This window comes from Fringilla coelebs (genome assembly GCF_963513975.1).
Source record: "Fringilla coelebs genome assembly, chromosome: Z".
NCBI lineage: Eukaryota > Metazoa > Chordata > Aves > Passeriformes > Fringillidae > Fringilla > Fringilla coelebs.
Window position 1 is genome coordinate 2877615 of NC_140031.1, and position 24471 is coordinate 2902085.

At 45.4% G+C, this 24471-nt stretch overlaps 2 protein-coding genes across 6 annotated transcripts in view; both read left to right on the plus strand.

Moving 5' to 3' along the window:
* The window catches only part of PSTPIP2 (proline-serine-threonine phosphatase interacting protein 2), a 39516-nt gene that overhangs the window by 13499 nt on the left and 1546 nt on the right, over positions 1-24471 (plus strand). The window contains exons 7-15 of one of the 3 annotated variants that reach the window (XM_084224888.1): positions 92-190; positions 1062-1107; positions 1503-1582; positions 3312-3410; positions 3914-4010; positions 4314-4395; positions 5115-5149; positions 5437-5494; positions 6010-7865. In XM_084224888.1, the coding sequence (XP_084081014.1) occupies positions 92-190; positions 1062-1107; positions 1503-1582; positions 3312-3410; positions 3914-4010; positions 4314-4395; positions 5115-5149; positions 5437-5486 (588 nt within the window). In that variant the 3' untranslated portion in view covers positions 5487-5494; positions 6010-7865. Of the gene's footprint in view, positions 1-91; positions 191-1061; positions 1108-1502; positions 1583-3311; positions 3411-3913; positions 4011-4313; positions 4396-5114; positions 5150-5436; positions 7866-24471 lie in introns of those variants that run through there. The other 2 variants (XR_014616902.1, XM_084224887.1) reach the window with 2 other exon arrangements.
* Positions 9405-24471, plus strand: part of EPG5 (ectopic P-granules 5 autophagy tethering factor) — a 55337-nt gene continuing 40270 nt past the window's right edge. For all 3 annotated transcript variants that reach the window (XM_084224875.1, XM_084224877.1, XM_084224876.1), the window contains exons 1-11: positions 9405-9509; positions 13081-14094; positions 16143-16386; positions 17240-17376; positions 17936-18043; positions 19019-19092; positions 21210-21318; positions 21632-21746; positions 22231-22381; positions 23281-23436; positions 23789-23946. In XM_084224875.1, the coding sequence (XP_084081001.1) occupies positions 9462-9509; positions 13081-14094; positions 16143-16386; positions 17240-17376; positions 17936-18043; positions 19019-19092; positions 21210-21318; positions 21632-21746; positions 22231-22381; positions 23281-23436; positions 23789-23946 (2314 nt within the window). In that variant the 5' untranslated portion in view covers positions 9405-9461. The remainder of the gene's footprint in view (positions 9510-13080; positions 14095-16142; positions 16387-17239; positions 17377-17935; positions 18044-19018; positions 19093-21209; positions 21319-21631; positions 21747-22230; positions 22382-23280; positions 23437-23788; positions 23947-24471) is intronic.

A 24471-nucleotide genomic window follows, 5' to 3' on the forward strand; every position in this document is an offset into this window, starting at 1 on the left:
CTGCCCTGCAGGCAGCCTGTTCCCTCACAGGCTGAGCTTCTCCCCGAGGTGTGTCTGCATCAAGCACCTGTCTGTGTGCTGTCTGTCCTAGGCCAAGCGTCTGTATGAGCAGCGCTGCCGGGACAAGGATGAGGCGGAGCAGGCTGTGCACCGCAACGCCAACCTGGTCACGCAGAAGCAGCAGGAGAAGGTATGGGCAGGTATTCACCCAGGTATGGCCCCTGTAAGAGCCGAAATGAGGGATGTGGGACTCCAGGCAGCTCTCCAAAATGCAGTTTATTCCATCCACGAGGTTACAGCAGTCCAGGGTGGTGGGTGACAGAGCCTGTGCCCACAGCTGTCAGCTCCAGCTGCAGGCAGGCCTGGAGACCCTTTGGTTTTGGTTATAATGCATTAGAGACTTTTCTTTGCTTAGCATCTTAATACAGTAGAACCAATCTATGCCTTAACTATTGTCTATAGCCTATCATAACTACTGTAATTACCATATTCCTGTTACTGTTCTCCAATCACGAAAAGTTAGTACATTACAGTTTAAGCTGGAAGTTGTTTTTCAGTTTTCTTACAGTGAAAAATTCTGAGGCTTTTTTTCTACTTGTGACATTTGCTGACTTGTTGGCCTATGCTATCTTTCTGCTTGGCAAAAGCATTTTGTTTGAGGTGGGTTTATCCTTTGCTCTAAGTCAAAAAATCCCCTTCTAACTAACATACCCTTTGCCTCCTTGGTTATCCAGTAAGACTGGCTCATCAATTCTTTACTTCTCTATCAAAACTTGCTTCCATCTCTATTCCTCCTTCAGATTCTATTTTTAAAGGTCTTTCTGCTAAACATACATATCTGTGAGACTTTCTTGTCAAACTTTCATCCTTCCCAACAGGCCGTGGCGTAGTGGGGGAAAGGGATGTCTTTTCTTGCAGCTCTCATGCCCCACAGCTCTTGTTCCAGCTCTGGGTGTGGGGTGAGATGGGGAGGCTGGTGGTGTTCCCCAGTGGGGATGCAGTGCCATTGGTGATGCACACAGCCTCTTCCTCACCTTCCTTGTCTATCCTGTTTTTGGAAGCTGTTCCTGAAGCTGGCTCAGACAAAATCAGCACTGGAGGACACTGGTGAGTGTGGAAATGCCATGTTGGGAGGGTGAGGGGAGTGTTTCTAGCAGGATGCTGTGAAGCCGTGGTGTGGCTCATGAGTGAGCTCCAGCTCTTGGGTCAGGCATGACTCCTCAGAAACACATTCCCAAGATAGCAGCAGTGGGCAATGTCCCTGGAGAAACCTGCATGACCCCACCAAAGCTATATCCTTCTGCTTTATCTCTCATCTCCCACACTTTTCAGCCTTTTCCCCAGCCCTAGAATTACTTTCTAGAATTATTTTAATGAATGTTAATCATGGAATCACAGAACAATAAAATGATTTGGGTTGGAAGGGACCTTAAAGGTCATCTCATTCCAACCCCACTGCCATGGGCGAGGCGCCTTCAGACAAAATATGATTTGTCTCACAGACAGGAGTTACCAGCAGAGTGTGACCACAATGGAGAAGATCCGGGATGAGTGGCAGAACGAGCACATCAAAGCTTGTGAGGTAAATGCCCTAAACACCTCCACATGGCAGCGTGGTCCTCTGGGTCCGCAGTCCTGGCTGCCAGGCTCAGGGACAGTACAGATTTCCTGGTTTTGTATTCCCCTGGCAGTGAAGCAGCAGGATGTATTGCAGCTAACCCTGTGTGTGTGTCTCAAGCATGGCTTCTGGATTCAAGGCCCCACTGCTTCAAAGTTTCTGTTCTCATTTTATTATTTTTTCCACCAGCTTCTAAAATTAACAGAGTCAAGGTAGTGACATTTTTTCCCACTACCTGCTTGCAAGTGTGGCATGGCAGTCATCTTGAACAGCTGTGGTCACCTCTATATGCTCAGTAACCCCAGGCCAGTATGTCCTGGAGCCCCAACAACACCTTTGTTGCTCAGAAGACTGTCTGAAACTCTGGAAGACTTTGCATGACTTTTCAGCAGAGGCTGGTGGTGGCTGGGGATGCAGGTGAAGCCATCTCTACATGCAGACTGTGCCAAGAGCACTTCACCTGGTGTCTCACAGACCGTGCAGTAGTGTGGGAACCCCTCTGAGAGGGTGTATCAGCCTGAAGCAGACTGCCTCACAGGGAAGTGGTCCAGCAGGGATTTCCAGCACACGCTGGGGAATTCCAGACTGGTAGCAAGAGGGCTGAGCAGCTGCTCTGCTGCTGGCCTGTGATCTGTGACCGAGGGAGGAACAGGGATTACAAAGACAGATTGTATCCCAGATCTGCTTCAGGCTTGCATCCAGCTTTCCCATTCCCACCAGTGCTGATCCCTTCCAAGTCACCTCTCTTCAGGCTGCTATTCCAGTTTTCCCATTTGAACTGAATTTTCTGTCTGTTTTGTGTGGTGTGCATGGGTGTCTCTGTGCTGGTGTGCTTTTGGTGACTTCTCTGGAAGCCTCGAGGATGGGGACACAATTTAGTGGTGGCTTGGCAGTGCTGGCTTAGTGGTTGGACTCAATGCTCTTAGACAGCTTTTCCAACCCTGATGATTCTGTGGTGGGGAGTGGAAAGCAGCAGTTTCACTTTTGCAGATGGATGATGTGGAAGTTTTCCTCTCCATGTGTTGCAAAGGTCATAAGTGGTAGCAAGTGTGGGTGTTCATGGGAATGTGTAAAAACATGTGAAAATGAGGTGTACCAGACAGCAGATTTCAAAATGGTTTAAACCTGCTTGGAAAAGGGGCTGGGCAGGAAAGAAACAGAAACACCTCCTTTCTTTTATTGCTCCATATCTAGAACATGGAAATGTTAAAAAAACCCATGTACCTCTGGCACCTGGAGGAATGTATTAGTGGTGGCCTTGGCAGGGCAGGAGTGATGGTGGGATTTGATGATCTTAGAGGGCTTTTCCAATCTAAATTATTCTGGGATTTAAGGGTACCTCAGTAAGGGAAGTGGGCTGGGACCACAGGAGCACAGGATACTTTGGGAACCCGTACTGCCTTTAGGAAGCTGGCTTGGTGTCCCCAGAGGTAGAAATGTGCTGGGTGGTCCCCTCCACATTAGTCTTGCAGATTTTCCAAGCCTAGTACATCACCTGGATGCATAGAGGGATTATTTCTGCTCTGGACAAGCCAGAGGACTCACGGCTTCCTTGCCTCCTGCAGAAGACCAACATCAAAGGCTCCTGGCAGTTAGCTTTGTTGTGGCACGTGGGGGTGAGAAGCAACCAGGACAAAAGAGATTTGCTCTCATTTTGAAGGTGTTATGGACAGTTTTGTCTGTGTTGTTTCAGTTCTTTGAGACTCAGGAGTGCGAGCGGATCAACTATTTCCGTAATGCTCTCTGGCTCCACGTCAACCAGCTCTCCCTGGGCTGTGTCCAGAATGATGAGGTACCTCAACTCAAAACCTTCATTTTTCTGTGTAGAGAGCAAAGCCCAGTTTGTTTACCTGTGCACTAAGCTGTGTTAAATCCGAGTTGGCCCTTGATTGACCACAGACACCAGCGTGAGGGGGCGAGCAGAAGGATTGGCCAAAACTCCTGCAAATGAGGTTTTCTCTGGGATTTCCACATTTTTTGAGGGTGGTGAGGCCCTGGCACAGGTTGGCCAGAGAAACTGTGGTTGTCACTGGATCCCTGGAAATGTCCAAAGCCAGGCTGGACAGGGCTTGGAGCAATCTGATCTAGTGGAAGGTGTCCCTGCTGATGGCAGGGGGTGGAGTGGGATGGGCTTCAAATTTCCTTTCCAGTCCAAACTGTTCTGGGATTCTGTGATTCTCCTGACGCTGGAGCTTGTTGAGTGCTGGGCTTTTGCCCTGTGTGTGGTAAGCAAAGGGGAAAAACCTTGTTTTTTTGACCTGATGTATACAAATGCACTTTATTTCCCTTTTGCAGAAATACGAGGAAATCCGCAAGAGTTTAGAAATGTGCAGCATTGAGAAGGATGTTGATTTTTTCGTAAATTTACGTAAAACTGGAAGTTTGGCTCCAGGTAAGAGCTTAGTAGAATCTCAGAAAGTAGTGCTGACTGCTCTGTACTCCTCATGGAGCTGGCTGCTCTGGTCAGCATCATTTTGTGTGCAGAAAACACTCATTTTGCATTTCATTCACTGCCTTGAAACACTAGTCTCTGCCACTTTTGACAGCCTCTGGAGATCACAGTCTCAAATTTTTTTAGTTTCCTATCAGGCATTTTCTCAGAAAGGGAAAGACTTAGCAGCTGAATGCAAGTGTATATAGCAAGTATTTTATGTCTGTAAGAGGTTTGTATTTTACTACTGTCAACTTTTCCTAGCTCCTGTTGTTTATGAAAACTACTATAATGCCCAGAGAAATGTGACTCCTGCGAGAAGTCCAGCTCCTGTACCTATATCAAGGTAAGGTGTGTAACATGTACAACTGCAATTGTTATTGCAGGTGATGCTCACTCCCCCAAAACAGGCATATTTTGTTCCTATCAGTCCATTGGAAACTGGACTTAAGGGTATTAGAGTAAAATACTTGCTTGCATGGCTCATGATATGTCAGCAAGACAGATCACAGGAGGAGATCTGAGGAGAGTTAAAAGCATCTGTGGGTGAAGGGAGGAACAGCAGAGTTAGATTCACTCCTGTGGGACAGGAGCTGGGCAGGGAGGACACGGTGAAGGGTTTTTCTGTCAGGGGCAGGATGATGACTGGGGCCAAGACTCATGCTAAGGATGAATTGCCACTTTGGCTGCCACACTGAGAGAGGAGTCATGTCCAATTATGGCTTCCTTATGTCTTACTCTGGGCAAAGGCACGTACAAAGACATGCCCTGAGGCTCACTTGTCAATTTTTCCCTGAGTCAGTGCTTTCTGGTTATTTTTTCCTCTTCCCCACTGTGTCAGGTTCAATTCCCGTGTTTGCCCAGTGGGCTGTGGGTGGTGAGCCCACCATGACTTGCCTTGTCAGGTCTCCATAAAGCCCAGGCTGGTCAAACTCCTTCCCTCTCACCAGCTGGGTGAGCTGGGTGAGCTCACCTCTGGGGGGGAGCTGGGGGTGCAGAACCAGGGGAAAGGGAGTCCTTTAGCCATGCAGATCCTCAGCTTTGTGTTTGTTTCCTTGTGTGCAGGAGGGGACCTCTGCCCACCCCGACTAGTGCACCAGGTGAGTTACTGCTTCGTGGGCTTTCTGGCCATGGGAGCTATCACTTCAGCCCTTGCCCAAGGTCCTTTTCCAGCTCCCTTAAACCCCCCTTAGGCACTGGAAGGAACTCTAAGGTCTCCTTGGAGCCTTGTCTTCTCCAAGTGAACACTCCCAGCTCTCCCTGCCTAGCTTGAGCCGCATTCACTCTTGCATTCCATTAGCATGGATGGCCAGTGTGTGGTGCTTCTGCTCTGTTTAAACACTTCTCATGGGAAACCTGAGGGGATTTTTTGTGCTCTGTGTTTCAGGGGAGCCTGATTATGCCACAGTTGATGGCTACAGCTTGGTACATTTCTAACAGTCACAGTGAGTACCCACTTTTGATGAAGTGAGGCTTAAAAGAAAAAGGGGGAGGAATTTTTTACCTGGGCAGATAGTAATATGACAAGGGGGAATAGTTTATACTAAAAGAGGGTAGATTTAGATCAGCTAGAAGGGAGAAATTCTTCCCTGTGAGGGTAGTGACGCCCTGGCATAGACTACCCAGACAAGCAGACTGTCCTGTCCCTGGAAGTATTCCAGGCCAGGTTGGATGAGGCTTGGAGCAATCTGGGATAGTGGAAGGTGTCCCTGCCCATGGCAGGGGATTGGAATTAGCTGATCCTGATAGTCCATTCCGACCCAAACCATCCTGGCATTCTGTAAGAAAGGACTGAGATGAATATGAGAAGGTACACAGAGGAGGGACAGTGGAGAAAGAAGGCCATTGGTTAAGGAATGACATTTTGAGGTGACTCATTGGAAGTGATGCTCCTGTCAGCCCTCCCTTCATTTGTCTGAGCTGTAACTGTGGTTTAGACACTGCTGATCATGTTCTCTAGGTTTTTCAGAAGGCAGAAGACACTGTTGATCTCACCAGCATGGCAGAGATGGTGTTTTCAGTTATTCCCAGACACACGGAGCTGAAGTGCTTCTGCTTTTCAAGAGAATATTTGAGGACTCTGATAATTATTTGTACATTCAGAAAGCGCTTACTAAAAACCTATGCCTTTGATCAGCAAACTCCTTGGATGGATCTTCACACTCAGAGGAGGAAAAGGACCAGGCCCTGTGTTGGAAGAAGGTTTTGATTTGAAATTCTTCTAAAGTGTAGCCATCTAGAAAGTCTGGGGCCTCCCACTCTCTGTATAACTAAGAAGTTGTATGTGCTGAGAGGAGTGCTGCACAATGTTTTGGGCATGCTGGCTTGTGTCCAGGGTATGTGCATCCCCCTCGGATCTCAGGTTTTTCCTGTTCCTAAAGGCTCTTGCCTGTACCTAAAGTCTTTTCATTAGTGGGGATTAAACTTGTCATTTAGGTAAATTTTTACTCATTTCTCTCAGAAACCTTACTTAGAGGGGCACCAGCAGTTGCACCACGTATCTGGTGTAGCTGTAGCTGTGCTCCAGGCTTAAGTGGAAACTGCTTTGGATCTACCCAGGGAGGGGCAGTGTCACATCCAACCTGCTGGGAGGTCACAGGAAGGTTCTAAGGAATTTATTCAACTCTTCCAGCCACCTGTCTGATGAGGGTCTTGTGGGCTTTTAGGTTTATCTGGTTGCTCCTGGTAAGCTCTGGAGACCAGGCTGGATGGGGCTTGGAGCAACCTGGTCTAGTGGAAGGTGTCCCTGCCCATAGCAGGGAGTTGGAACTGATGCCTTTTTGGGACTACCTAAAAACAGAGACCAGACAAAATTAAGGGAATAAAAAGTTATATTTATTGAAGGGCCTTCAGGTACATTTTGGCCAGACAAAGCCCCCAAAAAATGGACAACGGGTCATGGTTTTTCACATTTTTGTAATTTGGGTTTGTTTGTATATTGGAGGTTACTCTTCCAATTACAGCTTCAGGTAATGAAGGCATTTACCCCAAATTTTCTGCCCTCAGCTCACTTTTGTTTATGTTTCTCAGGGTCTCAGACAGTAAGGGGTCCTTTATTCCCAGGCTTAGAGAGGAATTTTGTCTGACCAAAAGGGGAAAGCTGTAGCTAACACTGTATGTGGAGTTTAGGCTTATACACTAAAGAATTGCAGGATACATAAAAAATATAAAAGCTAAAATACTAAGGCATCAGAACTAGGTGGTCTTTAAGGTCCCTTCCAACCCAAACCATCCTGGGATTCTCTGAATTCTATGATTTAATTAACTTCTGTGATTCTCTAAACTCTGGACTTGTTCTGACTATGCACCACTGGAAACAAACCTATCTACTACTGGAGCCTGTTTTTCTGACCACTTCTCCTGAACGTTCCTGCCCTTGTTGTTACCACATATATAGATATGATTATGGCTTTCATTCAGAAGCTTACGTGCCTCGGGGCTGCTGGTCTCTCTGATGTCCCTGTGTGCAGTGCTGCTTCACTGCTCCTCGCTGCCTTATTTCACTGGATACAGGGACACAGGACATGGGGATAAACACACAGTTTACCTGTCTAAACCTGGTGCCAGGTCACTAACCTGGAGCAACAGGATTTGCTGTTTTTATGATGTTTTTCAAGTTGAATCTGCATGGCTTCAGCATGTGCCTCAGCCCACCAGTCCTTGGGGTTTTTACTGGATTTATTTGTGCGGGGAAGATGACAATGAGCTCCAACATCTGCCCTGCTGCCTCACAGTGAGCTGTGCAGAGTGCACATGGCAAGGAATCAGCTATCCTATTTATTTCTGAAAAACCAAGGATACAAATACTCTTCTCAAGGAGCCTGCTGTAATCTTAGTTCTATAAATATATATTTTAAAAAATACGTTTTGAGTCTCATGTTCTGGATATGCATTCTTTTTTAAAGTTGTCATGTTCACTTTATGCTGGGGGGGGTTTGGGATCCATGCAAATCATCTTAGTCTCTCCTGGATGGAAACCCACAAGATCACATCCTTGTTCAGCCTGTATTTCAGTCCTTGCTCAATACCAGCACAGCAGTGGGAGAAAAAACCCCAAAAGAGAATGGCATGAGAAGTGCTTATCATTAGCCATGAGCTGCAGACCATGCAGGGCTGTTTGCCCTGGAGGAGTGTTTGCTCTGCAAAAACTTGCATGGTTTTTTTTCTGGGATTTTTCCACTGATTGAGCACAATAGACGCTGTTTGGCTTTTCTGGATGTAGAGGTGCCCAGTAAGGCTAAAACTTGGCTTGCACATTTACAAAAAAGCACAGAAGTAATCCCAAAATCGGGGTGCTGGGGCAGGTTTCCCCTTACACCCACATCCAGTTTACCTTTCCCATAGATACTACCAATTCCAGGTTGCACTAGTAACATAAAGACTTCTCAAACCCTAGCTACAAGGTCCGCGGGAGGGAACAGTGCCTGTTCAAGGCCATTAACTGACTGTGATGTGTTCTGCACAGTGCCACTGAGCTCTGGGGGGGCTCGTCCTCCTGGGCATTGGGAGAAGTCACTCCAGCTTTTGCCTGTGGCTCCCTGGGGATGGCTGGGTGCCAGGACGGGGCTCTGGGGGACAGCAGTTCCTGGTCTGGGGCTGAGCCAGCATTCCTGCTGTGCTGGAGGTGTCTCACACCCTGGGGCAGACAGAAGTGACCTCACACTCCCCATCCGTGCTAGTGGGGGCTTGGCTTCTCATCCCACATTCCCTGTGGCAGAAGCTTGGGCTGGCCCTGTGGACAGTCTTGGAGTCCATATAGCAGTCTCTGGTTCACTGTGGACTCTGGGAGTCCCTCTGGGCAGTCTGTCCCTGTGGAAGGTCTGTTTGTCCCTATGTCAGTCCCTATGGATGGCCTGTATGTCCCTGTGGATGATCTCTGGGTCCCTGTAGTGGGCCGTGGTCTTCCATGGAGCATCTGTCAGTCCCTATGGATAATCTGTGTGTCCCTAGGGCTGGTTTCTGCATCCCTACAGCAGACCCCACTCCCCTAGGGCTGGTCTGTGGGGTCCTTGTGCCCATGGACAATTTGTGTGTCCCTGTGGATGGCCTGTGTGTCCCCATGAATGATCTAAGTGTCTCCATGGCGTGTCTGTCTGTCCCCATGAAGTGTCTGTCCGTCCCCATGGAGTGTCCGTCAGTCCCCATGGAGTGTCTGTGTGTCCCCATGACTGTCCGGCCCCACCGACGCTCTCCGGGCCCTCCGCCCCCCCCGCTCCCTCAGACTCCTCACCCCGCCCATCCCGCCCTCACGGCCGCAGCCCCGCCCCATCCCAGCCGCGCCCTGTGATTGGCCGGCGCTGCGGGGGCGTGTCCCACCGCCCATCGCGCTGTATGATTGGCTGGCGCGGAGGGGCGTGTCCCGCGGCCCGTCCCTGCGCGGCCCGGCGCCGCCTCACGCGGGGCAGCGGGGCCATGGCTGAGGCCGTGCGACCCCCGCGCCGCGCCCGCTCCCGCCCCAAGGTAACGGCACCGAGGGAGGCTCGGGGCGTCCTCCGCCGCCGCTGGGGCGACGGAGCGACCTGCGTGTGGGGGTGGCCGCTCCAGGCCGTGTTTACATCCTTGTTTGTGCGGCCTCTAATGGTGAAGGGTGGAGAGAGGGGGAGAGTGTGTGGGTGATGTTGTTGTGGGGTTTTTATTCTGTTCCGTAAAAAGATTCCTGCTGTCCTGCACTTTGTTTCATGGGTTTGTGGTGTTTGCGGGGCGTGTGAGGGTGGTGACAGGCCTTGTGCTGGAGCAGGATGTAAACAAGGCTTTTATTATGTTGTCCTGCGGCCTCCTCAGGGGTCCTGTGGGAGAGCCGGGGGAATGTGCAACGCTGGAGCTTACCCGCATTTACAGTGTTTTACTGTAGTGTGGGGAGACAGTCCTACAGACAGAGCTGGGGCTGCTCACCTGCACAAGAGAAGGCTCCAGGGACACCTCAGAGCCCCTGCCAGGGCCTCAAGGGGCTCCAGGAGAGCTGCACAGGGACTGGGCACAAGGCAGGGAGGGACAGCAGCCAGGGAATGGCTTCCCAGGGCCAGAGGGCAGGGACAGATGGGATATTGGGAATGAGGAATTGCTGGCTGGGAGGGTGGGCAGGCCCTGGCCCAGGGTGCCCAGAGCAGCTGTGGCTGCCCCTGGATCCCTGGCAGTGTCCAAGGCCAGGCTGGACAGGGCTTGGAGCAGCCTGGGACAGTGGAAGTTGTCCCTGCCCATGGCAGGGGGTGGGATGAGATGGTCTTTAAGTTCCCTTCTAACCCAAATTGTTCAGTGATTCTGTGGTACTCCATCTTGTCTACATTTGGCTTTGAAATGCTGAGAACATGATGCTGTGTGTTACACATGATAGTGCTGCTTCTCCATAAGTTGGTGCTGCAGTTTTTTAAGTATTACTCCTCCTTGGTTTTTATTCTGTTTTGAGTATGTTCTTTGTTCTTGTTATTAGTACTGACAGCTTTCTGAAGGGTTTATTTTCTTTGCACAGAGTGTTTGTGGGAATGATTTGAACTACCTGACAAACTGGAAATGTTTTCCTTGGTTTTTTGACCTCTTTCTTGTTGTCCCTGTGGACAACCATATAGAGGAAGGACATTGAAGTCACGGCTGTCAAAGCTCTTTGAAAACACAGAATTAATTGACCAGTGTTCTGTAAAACTAGGGTTAAATCTAAGTGTCAAGTGTGGGTATGCTTCCTGAATGGAAGGCAAGTAAAGATTGCAGGGAAAAGCAATCCCAGAAGAATTACTGCGTCGTTGTTTTGGTTTTGATTCAGCTCCCTGGCGTGTGCAAGGCAGTCAGACCTTGAAACTGCTGCCTAAGAGAATTAGTTCCCTGCAGGAAGGTGGTGAGTCATGGATGACACTGCTGTTTCATTAAGGACATGTGTGTGGTGACTCCAGTCTTCAGCCATCCCTTCCAGGTGAAATTCAGTGTGAAACAATTCACTGGAGGTGTCACATGTGAGAACCCTGAATTCTCCAGTGCTACACATGACCTATTTCTGGTATTTCTGTTGCTATTACTGTGCTTGCCTCTGTTAATACCCAGGCGTGCCTGAGGATGCAGTTTGCAGGTCAGTCACATTAAGGACTTTTCCATTCCCATGCCACAGGAAAAGCTGTAATGTAATCCTTTGAAAAGCTGGAATTCTTGTGAGCTGAGAGAAAGGCTGGCTCAGCTGCTGAGCTGCCAAGTGGTGGAATGGAGCCCAGGACTTTCTGACAATAGTAGCCCCAAAGTTAAACTTGTGCAGCACCAGCAGTATCAGGAATGGGGCAAGACTAATGAGCAGGTGCCATTTTCCCATCCCTGGGAGTGTTCCAGGCCAGGCTGGACGGGGCTTGGAGTGACCTGGTCTAGTGGAAGTGTCCCTGCCTATGGAAAGGGTTGGAATGAGATGGTCTTTAAGGTCCCTTAAAGCCAAACCATTCTGGGGTTCTTTCATATGTGGCTGAAGCAGAATTTTCCTCCATGTTAGTTCAGAACTTGATTTCTCTTATTCATTCTCAGATGAAATCTCCTTTAATGATTATGCCATTTTTTTGCCTAGGAAAGTGAGAACTGAAAGGCATATCATAAATTTTAAAAACAGCTGTGTCTGGGAGGGATGCAGGCTGACACTGAGAGATAAAGGGAGTTTATGAGGAGTGCAAGAGGAAGCTTTGAGATTGTAGAGGGGAGAGGACCAGCATGTGTTTGTGAAGTATGTGGATCAATACTCTGTATAAATATGATTTAGTGATACAGTATCCTGTGGACATTTTTGACTTTGAGGTAATTGTCAGGAGATGCTTATTATGACAAGTCCCAGCTTAAAGAATTGCACTGATGTATTTTTAGTCTCTCACCTGCAACTTTAGGTAGTGAGTCAGAGCTGGTTTGTGATCAGAAGTGTTTACGGGTTTTATTACACCAGAAAACAGTATGAAACCCAAACCAGAGTGATATTTTTTTTTTTGTAAAGGATCTGCAACCATACGTTCAGAATAAAATTAGCCTTGAGATTAAGGTGTACTAGTGCCTTGATTTGGGCTGTTTTCATTTATGCTTTCTCTTAAGGCAGAAGCATTCAGATGTTTAGTGAAATTATATGTGGAACTGCAAGCAAGTTTCCAAAACTGTTGTCTTTTTTTCCTATTATTATTTCCCCAAATTAAAAGCTTGTACTCATTTCACCTGTGTTCATTGTTGCATTATCTGGGTCATCCAAAACTGGAGCACTGTGACCTAACTCCTCAGTTTTGCTCCTAGTAAAGTGCTAGGTCTATACAGTTTACATATTGGATAATCACTGTGTCAGTTTTTTGTTTTGGCAAATGATTTACAAATTATCAAGATTTTAGTTCATTTCCTATGCTGTGTTTTTGGAAAGGAAGCTAATCTACACCTTAGATTAGATTTATGGGAATTATTTAGCCTCAAAGTAATTGTAATTTTAAATTGATTAACGGTTTTAATGGCACTGTTAAGTTTTTCTACGTCTCCAGTGTGTATTGCCTGCTGAAAATAAGTATTTCAGTAATTGTTCAGATGTTACCATGGTTTTAGGATGTAGCTAAGGGTTGCATTCCAGACTTGCTTGGTTCTGAAATTACTGTCTTGAAAACATTTTTCCAGTCACTAAAACATTCTGTAAAACTTAAGATAGATCTGGATCACAGAGTAACTTTGTTGTTTTTTTTTTTTTTTTCTGTCAGTAGGTGAAATTGAGTAACTCTTCTTAGGTGTCAGGGACCTGTTTTGTTGATTATTTTCTGTGTTGATGAAACAGTCTGTCCTGTGATATTTATAGATTTTTGCCTAGAAATGTTGAAGCCTTGTGCAAGAACACAAAACCACACACTGGTAGACAGTTTTCACAGGGCAGCTAAAGAACAAAGATTTGTTTGGTATATTTGTTTTAATCTTTAATATTGTGAAAATTAATATGTTTAAAAGGGCTTTTTGAGTCATAATGCTGACAAATACTACTTTTGGTGTTGGTGGAATTTGGGATGCAAGATGAAGAGATTCACTTGGCAGTGACACTGTTAATTTTTTGTTTTCTTAGGAGAAAAAGAAAAGAAGTAGTGAGGAGCCCCAAGTACAAGGGCCTGATGATGTTTTCCTGCCTCCTGTGGCAGAAGGGTCTTCTCAAGCCGGGAGAGCGCAAGTGGAACATCCTGGAGAATTCACAGAAATTCAGCTCAGAGATGAAGTAGACCATAGGAGAACTACAAATGATGTGTCTGACATCCCCCAAAGTGTAGACAATAGGAGAACTACAAATGATGTGTCTGACATCCCCCAAAGTGTAGACAATAGGAGAACTACAAATGATGTGTCTGACATCCCCCAAAGTTGTTTATCTTCAGCAAATGATGGGGCTCTGGCAGTGGCTCTGGAGCCTCCCAAAGATGCCGAAGAGATCAAAGCTGATCCTTCCCAGGAGGAATGTGTGGGGAATGTTGAGAAGAGCCAGTTGGACAAACCTCAGAGCCCTGTGGAGGCAGTTGCTAGTGGATCTAGAAATTCTGACTTATTGAGTAGTACCTTTCAGTCCAGTGCTGCTCCCCCTCTGTCAGTGATGGGCTTTGTACAGGGCAGAAGAGCTGAAAACCGACAAGACTTTAGAGATCCTCTCTCCTGCTCTTCAGAGAAGCTTCCTCTCAGCACCTCACAGCGCCCTGAGAAATCCAAGGTGCGTGTTCCGCGCCTGGTTTATCCAGACCTGTCCTTGGAGCTGTCCTACGAGAAGCCCACCATCATGGCAGTAAAGCCCCTGCTGCACCACGAGAGGCTGTACCCAGAGCTGCCCTCGGAGCCAGAGCTGGTGCCTTTCACCAGGGAGCAGCTGAAGATCTTTGAGCCCTGCTCCTGGCTGGAGAACGTCGACTCTTATGCTGAGGAATTCGAGAGCGTGGCTCACCAGGACAGGCACGAGTTCTATGAGCTGCTCCTGAACTACATGCGCTGCAGGAAGCAGCTGCTGTTGGCTGAGGCAGAGCTGCAGGCCATGACAACAGATTGCCAAAATGTGAAGGGGAGATTATGGACTTTCAAGGAACAACAGAAAACTGTGCAGGTGCTGTTGCTGAAGCTGCTTTGAACCCAAAGTATTTGGAAATTAACTATAATTGCCAGGTTTATCATAGTTAAGGTGTTTTGTTGTAAAAGAATTACAGAATGTTAAGGGTTGGAGGAGACTTTAATAATCATCTAATCCCAACCCTGCTTTCTGTGGGCAGGAACACCTCCCACTAGACCAGGTTGTTCAAGGCTTATCCTGAGCACTGCCAGGATTGGGGCAACCTTCCTGGGCAGCCTGTGCCAGTGTCTCACCACACTCACAATAAAGGTGTTTTTTTCCCAATATCTAACCTAAATTATCCCTTGTTTCAGTTTAATCCCTTTAGTCCTTGTCCTGTTACTACAGTTCCTGATGAAGAATCTCTGTCCAGCTTCCCTGTAGGCCCCTTCCAGATACTGGAATGTTCTGTGAGGGAAGGGGCTCCAGTCCTCTTACTGACTTCTTTGCTTCCTCTGGACTTCCTGTGGCTCTAAAGTTCCATGTCCAGAGATTATAGCCTTTGCTTTCTATCTCTCTATTGACCCCCCAGTACTTCAGAATGTCATCCTCTTGAGACTTAAGACAGTTTGTTTTTTTGATTTTTAACCTCTGACGTGTGCAGGGCAGTGGGTATATGTTGGTGTTTTCTTTTTGGGGTCAGAAGGGATGAGATGTGCACACCCAGTTGTGTCCGTGGGATCAGGTGAAGTTTCCCAGTATGCCAAGCAGAAGTAGGGGACGGTGGTGGAGTGACTGTAGCAGTGATGTCCCATCTGGCCTGCTGCCAACTGTAGGTACAGTTTCCCTTGATGTAATTCCTGCTTCAGGGAGCTGGAGTTGTGCTCAGGAACAGCCCCATAGCTCAAAGGGAGCATTAGGACCATCCACTTGCAGTAACTTGTTCCATAAGTGTAGCTGTGGTTTTCATACCACCAGAATTGGCATGGTACTCTGTAGCATTTTTGTCTGCAAACCAGAGGGGTTTATGGAGCTCTTTGGGGCACACATCAGAAGTTTTCCCCCAGACTCCTTCTGTGACACTTGCCTTTGGTGCTCAGCATCACAGTGGGAGTGACTGAAATTGTTCTGATGCTGTTTATAGCCCACACATCATCAAAATTGTCCAAAGATGCTGTACACTTATGCATAGGGTAGATTTTACCCTTTTTGTGAGTGCAGTTCATCAGTGTTGAGGAGCCAAACATATCTGGATACTTTCCTTTTTCTTGGGGAATAACACTGAGCCTTGCTGGATTCTAAGGTTTGCAGTGATCATTTTCTGTAGCAAAAGCAATTTTGGCTTCTAAGGCCATCATAGCAGTTGTGTAAGATTGCTACTTGCTTTATTTCATCCCAATTCACTATATATTTATTGTGTGTATAGAATAATTGTTATCTTTTTACCAATTTAAAATTTTTACTCTACTAATTTAGGAAACACAGGGATGCTTTCAGGGTAAGCTTTCACAGTGCTGGTTCTTAGGCATATTTCCTGGTTGCATAAAAGATTAACTGGAATGTTATTTATTGTAGGAGTAGCAAGAATGTTATTTATTGTATTTTTTTTGTGCTGAAGAAGTAGAGATGAGGCAGAGGCAAACATTTTAAACGTGCAGTAGAGAATTACTGCAAATTATTAGTCCTGGGAGTTTGGGACATATTTGTCTTGTTCCAGTGAATGTTTTAGCTTTAAAATAGCAGGTCCAAATATATATGGAAATCTGTAAACTAAGAAGCAGGTGCACTGTGAGTGAGACACCTGGTTTTGTTCACATCTCTCAGTGTTGCAGGGAAGTGACTTCTTGCTGTTTCCAAACCTGAGTTACTGAGGGTTTATAAAATATTTTTTCTTCAGAAGTCAAGGCTATGAATCTTCAGTGGTTGGTACCTCTGAAAAGCACATAGGATATTGCCAAATATTTGTCTTTTCCATTTATGAAATGTCCTGTTTTATGAAAGCCTTGATATCTGTTTAAGAGAGGTTTATATTGTGATTGATTTCATTTAGGGTGACCCAACAAAATGTCAGAGCTACTGACATAAAATATTTGCTCTCTTTTCAGGGTCTGTGTGCAGATCAATGCAAGGTGACAGGCCACCACCGCTACCAGACAGTGGAGCTGAACGAGAGCGTGCTGGGGGAGCTGAAGAAGCTGTTTGAGGCCAAAGCAGAGCACGTGCACCAGACCCTGGCTCTGCACTCCTACACCTCCGTGCTGTCCCGCTTGCAAGTGGAGTCCTATGTTTACAGGCTGCTCAGCAGCTCATCCCTGCTGAGATCTGTGGCCCTGCAGCAGCAAGAACAAGGTGAGTTTGCTGGTCTGGGCTGCTCCCAGTCCTGGTCAGGGTGCCAGCACCTTGTGTGGCTGCAGTTTCAGAATCTTGTGGTGGAATCTGTGTACTGGAGTGTTTCCCCTCTATTACAGAAACCTGTTCGTATTCTGTAGGAATCAGTGAAACTTTTTTCTCACAGGAAAATGTCCAATTGTCTTGACTTTATCACCTGGGCATTAAAGGCTGTTTGCAGAAGTGACTTCTGCTGTCTGAGCTGCAGACTGACACTGATTACTGTACTGAACCACTGTATTGAATTTGGGTGTGGATGGGACACCCAAATTCCCAGTATTTCGTTGACCAAGGCAGTATCTAATACAATTCTTTTTCCCGATTCTAAAATGAGCTGGAGATTTTTCCTTCTTTACTTCCTCTTGGAAGGCCATTTGAAATCTTAAGCTCTTAATATTTAGAACTATCTTTTTGGTTTTCATCCTGAATGTTTTGTTTGAGTTCATGCCAATATAATCTTTTGGCTAAAGTATTTCTCCTCCTCCTGCCCCAGATATTTTTCTTTCCTATTGCTCCTCCCTTTGCACTCCACCTCCCAGATAGTTTATGTGCATAGTGAATGGTGGCTTTTAAAAGCTGATGTTGAGGGAAGGCCTTTTGTGAGAGTAACCATAGTATATTCTTTTTATAATTAGTGTCCAGAGCTTAATTATAAGATTAAACAAAGCACTCCTAAGTATTCTCTTCTGACAGATTTAGTGTTGAAATGTTTTGGTGTCTGCACACAGAGAGCAGTTTTATGTCCAGCCCCAAACCCATTGTTCATGCTGCTACTTCTTGTCAAAGCTTCATTAATTCTGTTTTTAATTTACAGTTTCAAAGCAGTCAGAAAATCTCTCTTCAGACTTGAGCCACTTGAAGGAATGTATCAGTGTCCTTTTCAGCTTCACTCGCAGGGTTATTGAAGATCCTCAGTTTCACAGTGACCTTCTCATGTGGCTGCAAAGACTGGTAAGGGAGTAGACGCGGATATATCTGATCCAACACACAGGATGAATTTGGGAATCATTTCTGGAAGTGTTACTGTTTTGCTTCCTGTCTTGTAGGCAATGTTTTTCTGGTGGGGTCTGTTCTATTTGAGGAACAGAATCTCTTAGCAGATCTTTAGAATTGATTCCCTTGTCTGATAAACTCAAGCAGCATTAGTGAGGATTGGCACCTGAGCAGCCAATACTACTTACAGTGAAATTAATAATACTCATTGTGCTTTTACTTATTTTGAAATTAGAGCTGTTCAGACTTGCCATGTTGAAGAAACCTTTGTTCTTGCCAATTTCAAAATAAATTAGATTTTAATGCAGTTGTAGAAAAAATAGTTACTTTATGCCAAAAAAAGGGTTTGTGGCTCATAAAGAAAGCAAACAGATTTAAATATTGTTCTCCTGTAACATGCTCTGAAAATGCAGGTTTGTAAGAAAGGGTGAGAAATGAACATTATTACTCTAGTTAGCAAGACTGTAAGGAAATGAACTTAGAGTTATTTACTTGATTTCAATATACTTCCCTCTAGGTGTCTGTGCTGCAGAGAATTGGCTGTCCAGGTGACCATCTCTTCCTCTTCAACCACATCCTTCGGTGTCCAGCTGGCATCAGCGAGTGGGCTTGTCCATTCATTCAGGTGTGAATGTTTAATTCTTTACTGTCAGCAGGTTGGAGTGGGAGTGGCCTGGGTAGGAGGGGAGAGTGTCTTGTGCCTGCTTAATCCCTCATGACCCACACTGCCTTTCCAGATGTGTGGAATCGTGGTTGCAGTGAGGGGTTTGTCAGGGAATACGTTTTTCCATGTTAGGCCAACCATGTGCAGGTTGACAGGGGAACACACTTCACTCTTGACTGGAGAGATTCCATGAAAGGGAGTCAAGGCCTTATGTGCCAGGTTTTGGGAGTTTTCTCCAAAAAGTGGAAGGCATACTTAGACTCGAAGCAGCAGCTGTATATAAAAAGTGAGATTGGAGTCAGCTCTGTGCTGTGTAAGTGATCAGGAGGAACAGATTTTTTTTATATCCTATACATTGAAGTGGAACTGGTTTCCCTGGAAAGTTCAGGGACAAGGGGTTCACTTTGTCTATGTCAGAGGGAGTGTGGATATCCAAAGGCACCAGGGTGTTCTTTCAAAGAAGATATTTGCTCTTCTAAGAGGAGAAAACTTTGGAAATCTAGTCACAGGAAAATTACACTAACAGGAAGGGAAAACAATGCAGTAGAGGTATAGAATAGAATAAATTAGGGAAAGGCCCTTAACATCATTGACTCCAGTTAACCTAATGTGTTTTATCTTCCCCTGTGCTCAGTGTCTGAATTACCCCTGGTGCCCAGACCTACATGTGGCACAAAGAGAGAGGTTGTCTTTTTTTTTGTGGAGCTTTTGGTCTGGTTTTTTCCCCTCCCACCCCTCCTTTAATTTTTCTAATAATTCTTTTGGACAAATCACAATATTTTGCCACGGCAATACTTTGTCCAGGGTGTGGGTGCTGTCTTTTATGGATCCTTCTAAGTCTTAACTGAAAGCTAGTGAGAAATGTGAATTTCTCTGCTGAGAATAATTTGCCCTTTGCTTATTTGCATTTACTTAGATTTTTGCATTTACTTTCAGATCAAAGTCTTGGGTAACCCATCGGGTGTCTTTCATTTCATGCAATCCCTTGCCTTGCTTATGTCTCCTGTCAAGTAAGTATGAACATGATTTTATGAGTATGTTCTGATAATTTAAGAGTAAAAGACACAACACACAATCTACTTGTAAAACTCTGGAAGTTCATTGCAGGCAAAGTCATAAAAGTGGGCACAAATAGATTCACAGTTTAATTCAAGCTCTTTTTACTCATTCTGCTTAAATTCAGCCTTGGCAGTACCTCCTTGTGCTGTACCCAGTATGATGCAGCTTTCTTTGAGCTGTGAAATAGCTTGTGAAGACTGACAAGCCCACACATTTTGTTACTGTGGCTTCTGAAATATCTCTTGCATTGCACCATGGCCTGTTTTTTATGCTGTCTCTGCAATGGAATCCCTGGAGTAAAGGTGTTGAGATTGTGTACACACTGATTGGACGTCTTGATATATTTTTCATTCTTTTTAAAAAAAAATTAAAAAAAAAATCTAGTAGGAATGTGGTGCTTGGAGAAGGTAGTTAATGAAATCAGGCACAAGTGAAAGCAGTTATGTTCTCCAGATAAAATACGTAACTTGCTTCTTCCTCTGCCCAGATCTTGAGGTCAGAGAATCAAACTGCTGGTATTTAGGGTTGTCACTGTGATCTTGATAGCTTGGGTCTGAGTTAAGTGGGAGTCTTTTTATTGAAAGCTGTTCTTTTAAAGGGTATCATTTTTACATTTAATTTCTAGAACTGCCTGTGTCATCTTATCACGTTATAGCACAAGGGATTTTATATCTCCAGGGCCTCATACCTCCTTGAAGTTATTTCACAGCGCAGCTCCTATATGTGCTGCCTGTCCCTGGTCCTTGCAGCAGTTATCTGACTCCTCTTCCTCACAGCCAACATATCCATCTCTCTTCTCAGTACAGCCAACAAACACCATCTCTCGTCACAGTTAGCTAGCAAACTGCAGCTCTCTCCTCACAGCTAGATAGTAACTACCAAACTCTCTTCACTCAGCTCTCTCTTTTGTGGCACTTGCTCTTATCAGATACAGGTGTGGCTTGTTAAGAGCTGGGCCTGTTTCTAATCTCTAGTAATTGGCTCTGCAGCAACTCCTCAGCTGTGAGATTACCTGCTGCACTATTTTCTTACATTCCATCTCCCCACATGCCTGGGAAAACCAATGTGTCCTGAGGGAATGTGTGTTGCCAGTGTGTTTTGACACTTGTGTTTGGAACAAGGGCCAACTTAATGTGTCTGGGGTGCTGCTTTAAATGCTGAAACCAGAACTCAGAGCCTCCATAGGGTCTGCTCTTAATGGTAAAAGAGCTGAGGCTTGTATTTTACAGCTTCTGCATGTCAGGAACCAGGTTATTCTACAGTCATTTACAATCACAGGATTGTTTAGGTTGGGAAACAGCTTTAAGTTTGTTGAGTCTAACCCTTAACCCAGAACCTCTGTGTCCACTGCTGAACCATGTGTCCTCTGGCGCCACATCCACAAGCCTTCTGAACACTTCCAGAGATGTTGACTCTTCCACTGCCCTAAACAATCTGTTGCAGTTCCTGACCAAGTTTCCATGAAAAAAAATTTCACTAATATCTAATCCACACCTCCTTTAGTGCCACTTGAGGCTGTTTTTGGTCCTGTCACTTGTAACTTGGGAGCAGACTCCAACCCTCCCTGGCTGTCCCAGGGGGGACACTGCACTCTTGGCAGGGAGTTGTGCAGAGCCACAGGGTCCCCCCTGAGCCTCCTTTTCTCCAGGCTCAGCCCCTTCCCAGCTCCCTCAGCCTCTCCTGGGGCTCCAGCCCCTTCCCAGCTCCGTTCCCTGCCCTGGACACGCTCCAGCCCCTCAGGGTCTCTCTTGTCCTGAGGGCCCAGAGCTGTCCCCAGCACTGGAGGTGCCTCAGCAGTGCCGGCACAGGGACGGGCACTGCCCTGGGGCTGTGGCACAGCCTGGCTGGCACAGCCCAGGGCCACTGGCCACCTGGGCACCCTGGGCTTGTGTCCAGCCCCTGGCACCAGCACCCCCAGGACCTTCTCTGCCAGGCATCTTTCTGATTGCTTGCTAATTTCTTCCTCTTGCATCTGGATTTTTTGATGTCTTCCCTTAAATGAAAGATTACTGAGTTCAGAATTTTTAATTTTCTAATTTTTTACACTTGGTTTTTCACTTTAAACCAGAAATCGTGTGGACTTCATGTGCCATATGAAACCAAGTGAAAGGAAAAGTTCCTCTTCTTCTGGGAAGGAATCTGGGAACTGGACTCTGGTAGATGAAGGAGGAGAAGAGGTACAGCAGATGACTTCTTTTGTTTCTCTTTGTTTTGTACTTTATGCTTTCCGTAAGCTCATTGATCTTTGTGAAATGGGTGAAGAAAATCTGACTTATTAAGTTAAAAAGCATGATTTGAATTTGCTTCTCTTTTAGTCTCCCTTTATCTTTGTGGTATAACTCTAGAGTGGAGCTTCCAGCAGTGAGTATTAGCAGAGAGAATTCAAATATTTCAGTTACTCCTAACAAAACTGTAGTTAGTACAATAGTGAAGCCCTTCACTACTGGTTTTACTGTAGAGCTCCTGAAAATACCTGTATTTTATCTATAGGATGAGGATCCTGAAACAAGCTGGATTCTGCTGTTGGAAGATGACTTGATTGCTCTGTTGTCACAGTTCCCATTTCATGAGCTCTTTCAACAGTTCCTCGGGTTTACGTCTGAAGGTAAATCAGTTGCTAGAGAGTTATTCTTCATTTTGCTTATGCTAGTTATATTAATGACTGCCACTGCCAAGAGTGCTACTGTACTATGAAACTCTCTGAGAAAAAAAAATGAACCTGTGCAGCAGCTCATAGACTAAAGAGATGAGATGGAAATATATGCCATCTGTATGGGATAAATAAAAACCTCCTAGCAATATGCAAAACATTAGTGTCTTTTCCCTTAGTTTGGGTTTGGTTGTCAGTTAACTCCCAAAAGTGCTTTAAGAGCTATTTTTCCCCCTCACCTTTTAGTTGTAATTGCTTGCCGGAGTTCTTACTACCTGCATAGTTTATTTGCACTTTCGTACTTAGCAGGTGTTTATTGTTCATGTCATAAACAAAGCATACATTCCAGTTCAAAATATGGTGAATTGTTGCTTTGAGTGCTTGTTGAGTTACTTAAAAATCCACAATTCACACGCTTATTTTTGTGTCTCTGTCTTAGGTGCTTATTTTCCTGAAAAAACTTCTCCTCAGAAGATGATGAAGATTTTTGCCTTTGCAAACTCCTTAGTGGAACTTCTGTCTGTGGGATTAGAAACGTTTAACAGAGCACGGTACCGACAGTTTGTGAAGAGAATTGGTCAGCTCATCAAGTAAGAGATTTTTTTTTCCTCTGGGGTGTGAGTGAATGTGTTTTATATGTACAATAGATATTCAGGGCTGCTAAAAAATCCCCAGAAACAACCATCAAGCAACCAAAAAAATCCAAACCCCACCCAAACAGCTCTCAGGCAGGTTTTGCTCTGACATTTGGTCAGTTCAGTGTTAGCCAGTCTGGGAATCTGAAATGGGGAATTGCAAAATCTAAGTGCTGTGGGTGCAAAGGGGCCTGATGAGCTGTGGAGCACCAGGCTGACTTCCATTAGTCATGTTGTTAGGCTTGTCTTGGGCACTGACTGAAACCCAAGAAACAGGAATTCCTTGAATTTTCCCTGTCTATAACCTATGTTACTGCTTTATTTCTTTTGTTACCCAGAATTGTTTTGGGGTTTTTAGTTTGTTCCCTGAAAATTGTCCTGTTGTTGCAGTAAGTAAATGTAATTGAAGCCTAAATGCTGCTCTTAATTTTTAAATCTCTAGCATTCACTCTGTATGGCTTCTACAGGTGTATTCTCAAGGGGGAATACAGTCAAATCAGAAACAAAATCCATCTTTTTCTTCGTGTTATGGGGGCAGTAGCTTTCTCAGTGTAATAATTCCTGTATGAGCTTTGTGCCATTTCATCCTGTACAGTTACCTTAAGGCTCCAAAGGTCACACACAAACTAATTTGTTGTAACAGAATGTTTTGCCTTGTGAGCTTGCAAAACCAAGGAAAGAGAACACAGAAATTTGACTGATACAATTTATATAGAAACCTCTGGAACCCAGAAGGCAAAATGTTGGACATGTCTCTTGTGGCTAGACTCTAATCTGGTTGCCCTTGTCTGTGTTTTCCTCTGGTGGTGACATACTTAATGATCCTTCTTTGGCTTGTTTGCTCTGCTGTGTAGGATGACACTGTGTCATGTGAGTGACCACTGGGCCCAGTATGTTAGTGGCAATAAACAATATGGATCAGTAGAACACCCCTACTCTGTGGAAAAATTGCAACTGGAGTTTGATGAGCTGTTTTTTAGAGCTGTTCTACATGTTCTCAAGGCAAAAAGGTGGGTAATCTCTTCACTGGCTTAGTTTTGGAAGAGTTGAATACTTGAAACTGGGATTTGGAGTAACTTTAAATACTAAATGATTTAAACAAGACTGAAATAAGTAGGATTTTTCAGTGCATTGGTAGCATCAAGGTGGGGAGGAATTAGCCATGAATTGTAGCACCTGACAGAAGCTCTAAAATCTTGGTCAGTTCACAGTGAGGTTGGCTCAGAATCTGAAGTGCTAATACACATCCTCACATTCCTAATTCTGTTACATAGCAGAGGTGTGGGCCAGAGATGTCTCCTTTCCAAATGTTGGGACTTAGCCGGGTGGAACTGTTCCTAAGTGCCTCTTCAAATCCCACAGGCTGGGAGTCTGGCTGTTCATGTCTGAGATGCCTTATGGAACCTTGTCCAGCAGCATGCTTTGGAGGCTCTTCTATGTCATGCACTGTGCTGAGAACGAGCACCTGGAGCAGCTCTGCTCTAGTCTTCAGCCTGCTGACTACAAGCAAAGACTCAAAGGTAAAATTCCCACACACAGAACCAATCTAATCCATTCAGCTGCTGCTGCATCAGCTGTGGGTTTAATTCTTTGCAGGCTGCATTGGCAGCATGACTGATCCAGTCGGCTGCTGAAATGTCTTGGGCAGTTCATGGTTTTCTAGTACCTGGCTGCCCAAATTGTCATTTAACAGCAACTGATAGATTTACTGTCCTGGTTTTTCTCTGTGCCTACCTAAGAGCTGCAAGACTGACATGTAGGAGGTACCTTGTGTATTCTTGTATAACTTCCCATCTTGACCTTCAACAGTATTTGAAGAGTGAGGCTTAAATCCTAAAGTACAGACTTCTGTATCCCTTAGGGTTGGTGTAGCAATTTTTTGGCTGGGTTTGGTTATTGCTGTTGTTTTTTTTTTTTGGGGTTGTTTTTTTTTTGGTTTTTTTTTTTTGGTTTTTTTTTTTTTTTTTGTGACTGGTTGACTGTTGAGCTGCTGACAGTTCTGTAAGTAATATATTTTTAGAGTCCTCCTTTTTTTCCCCACTAAA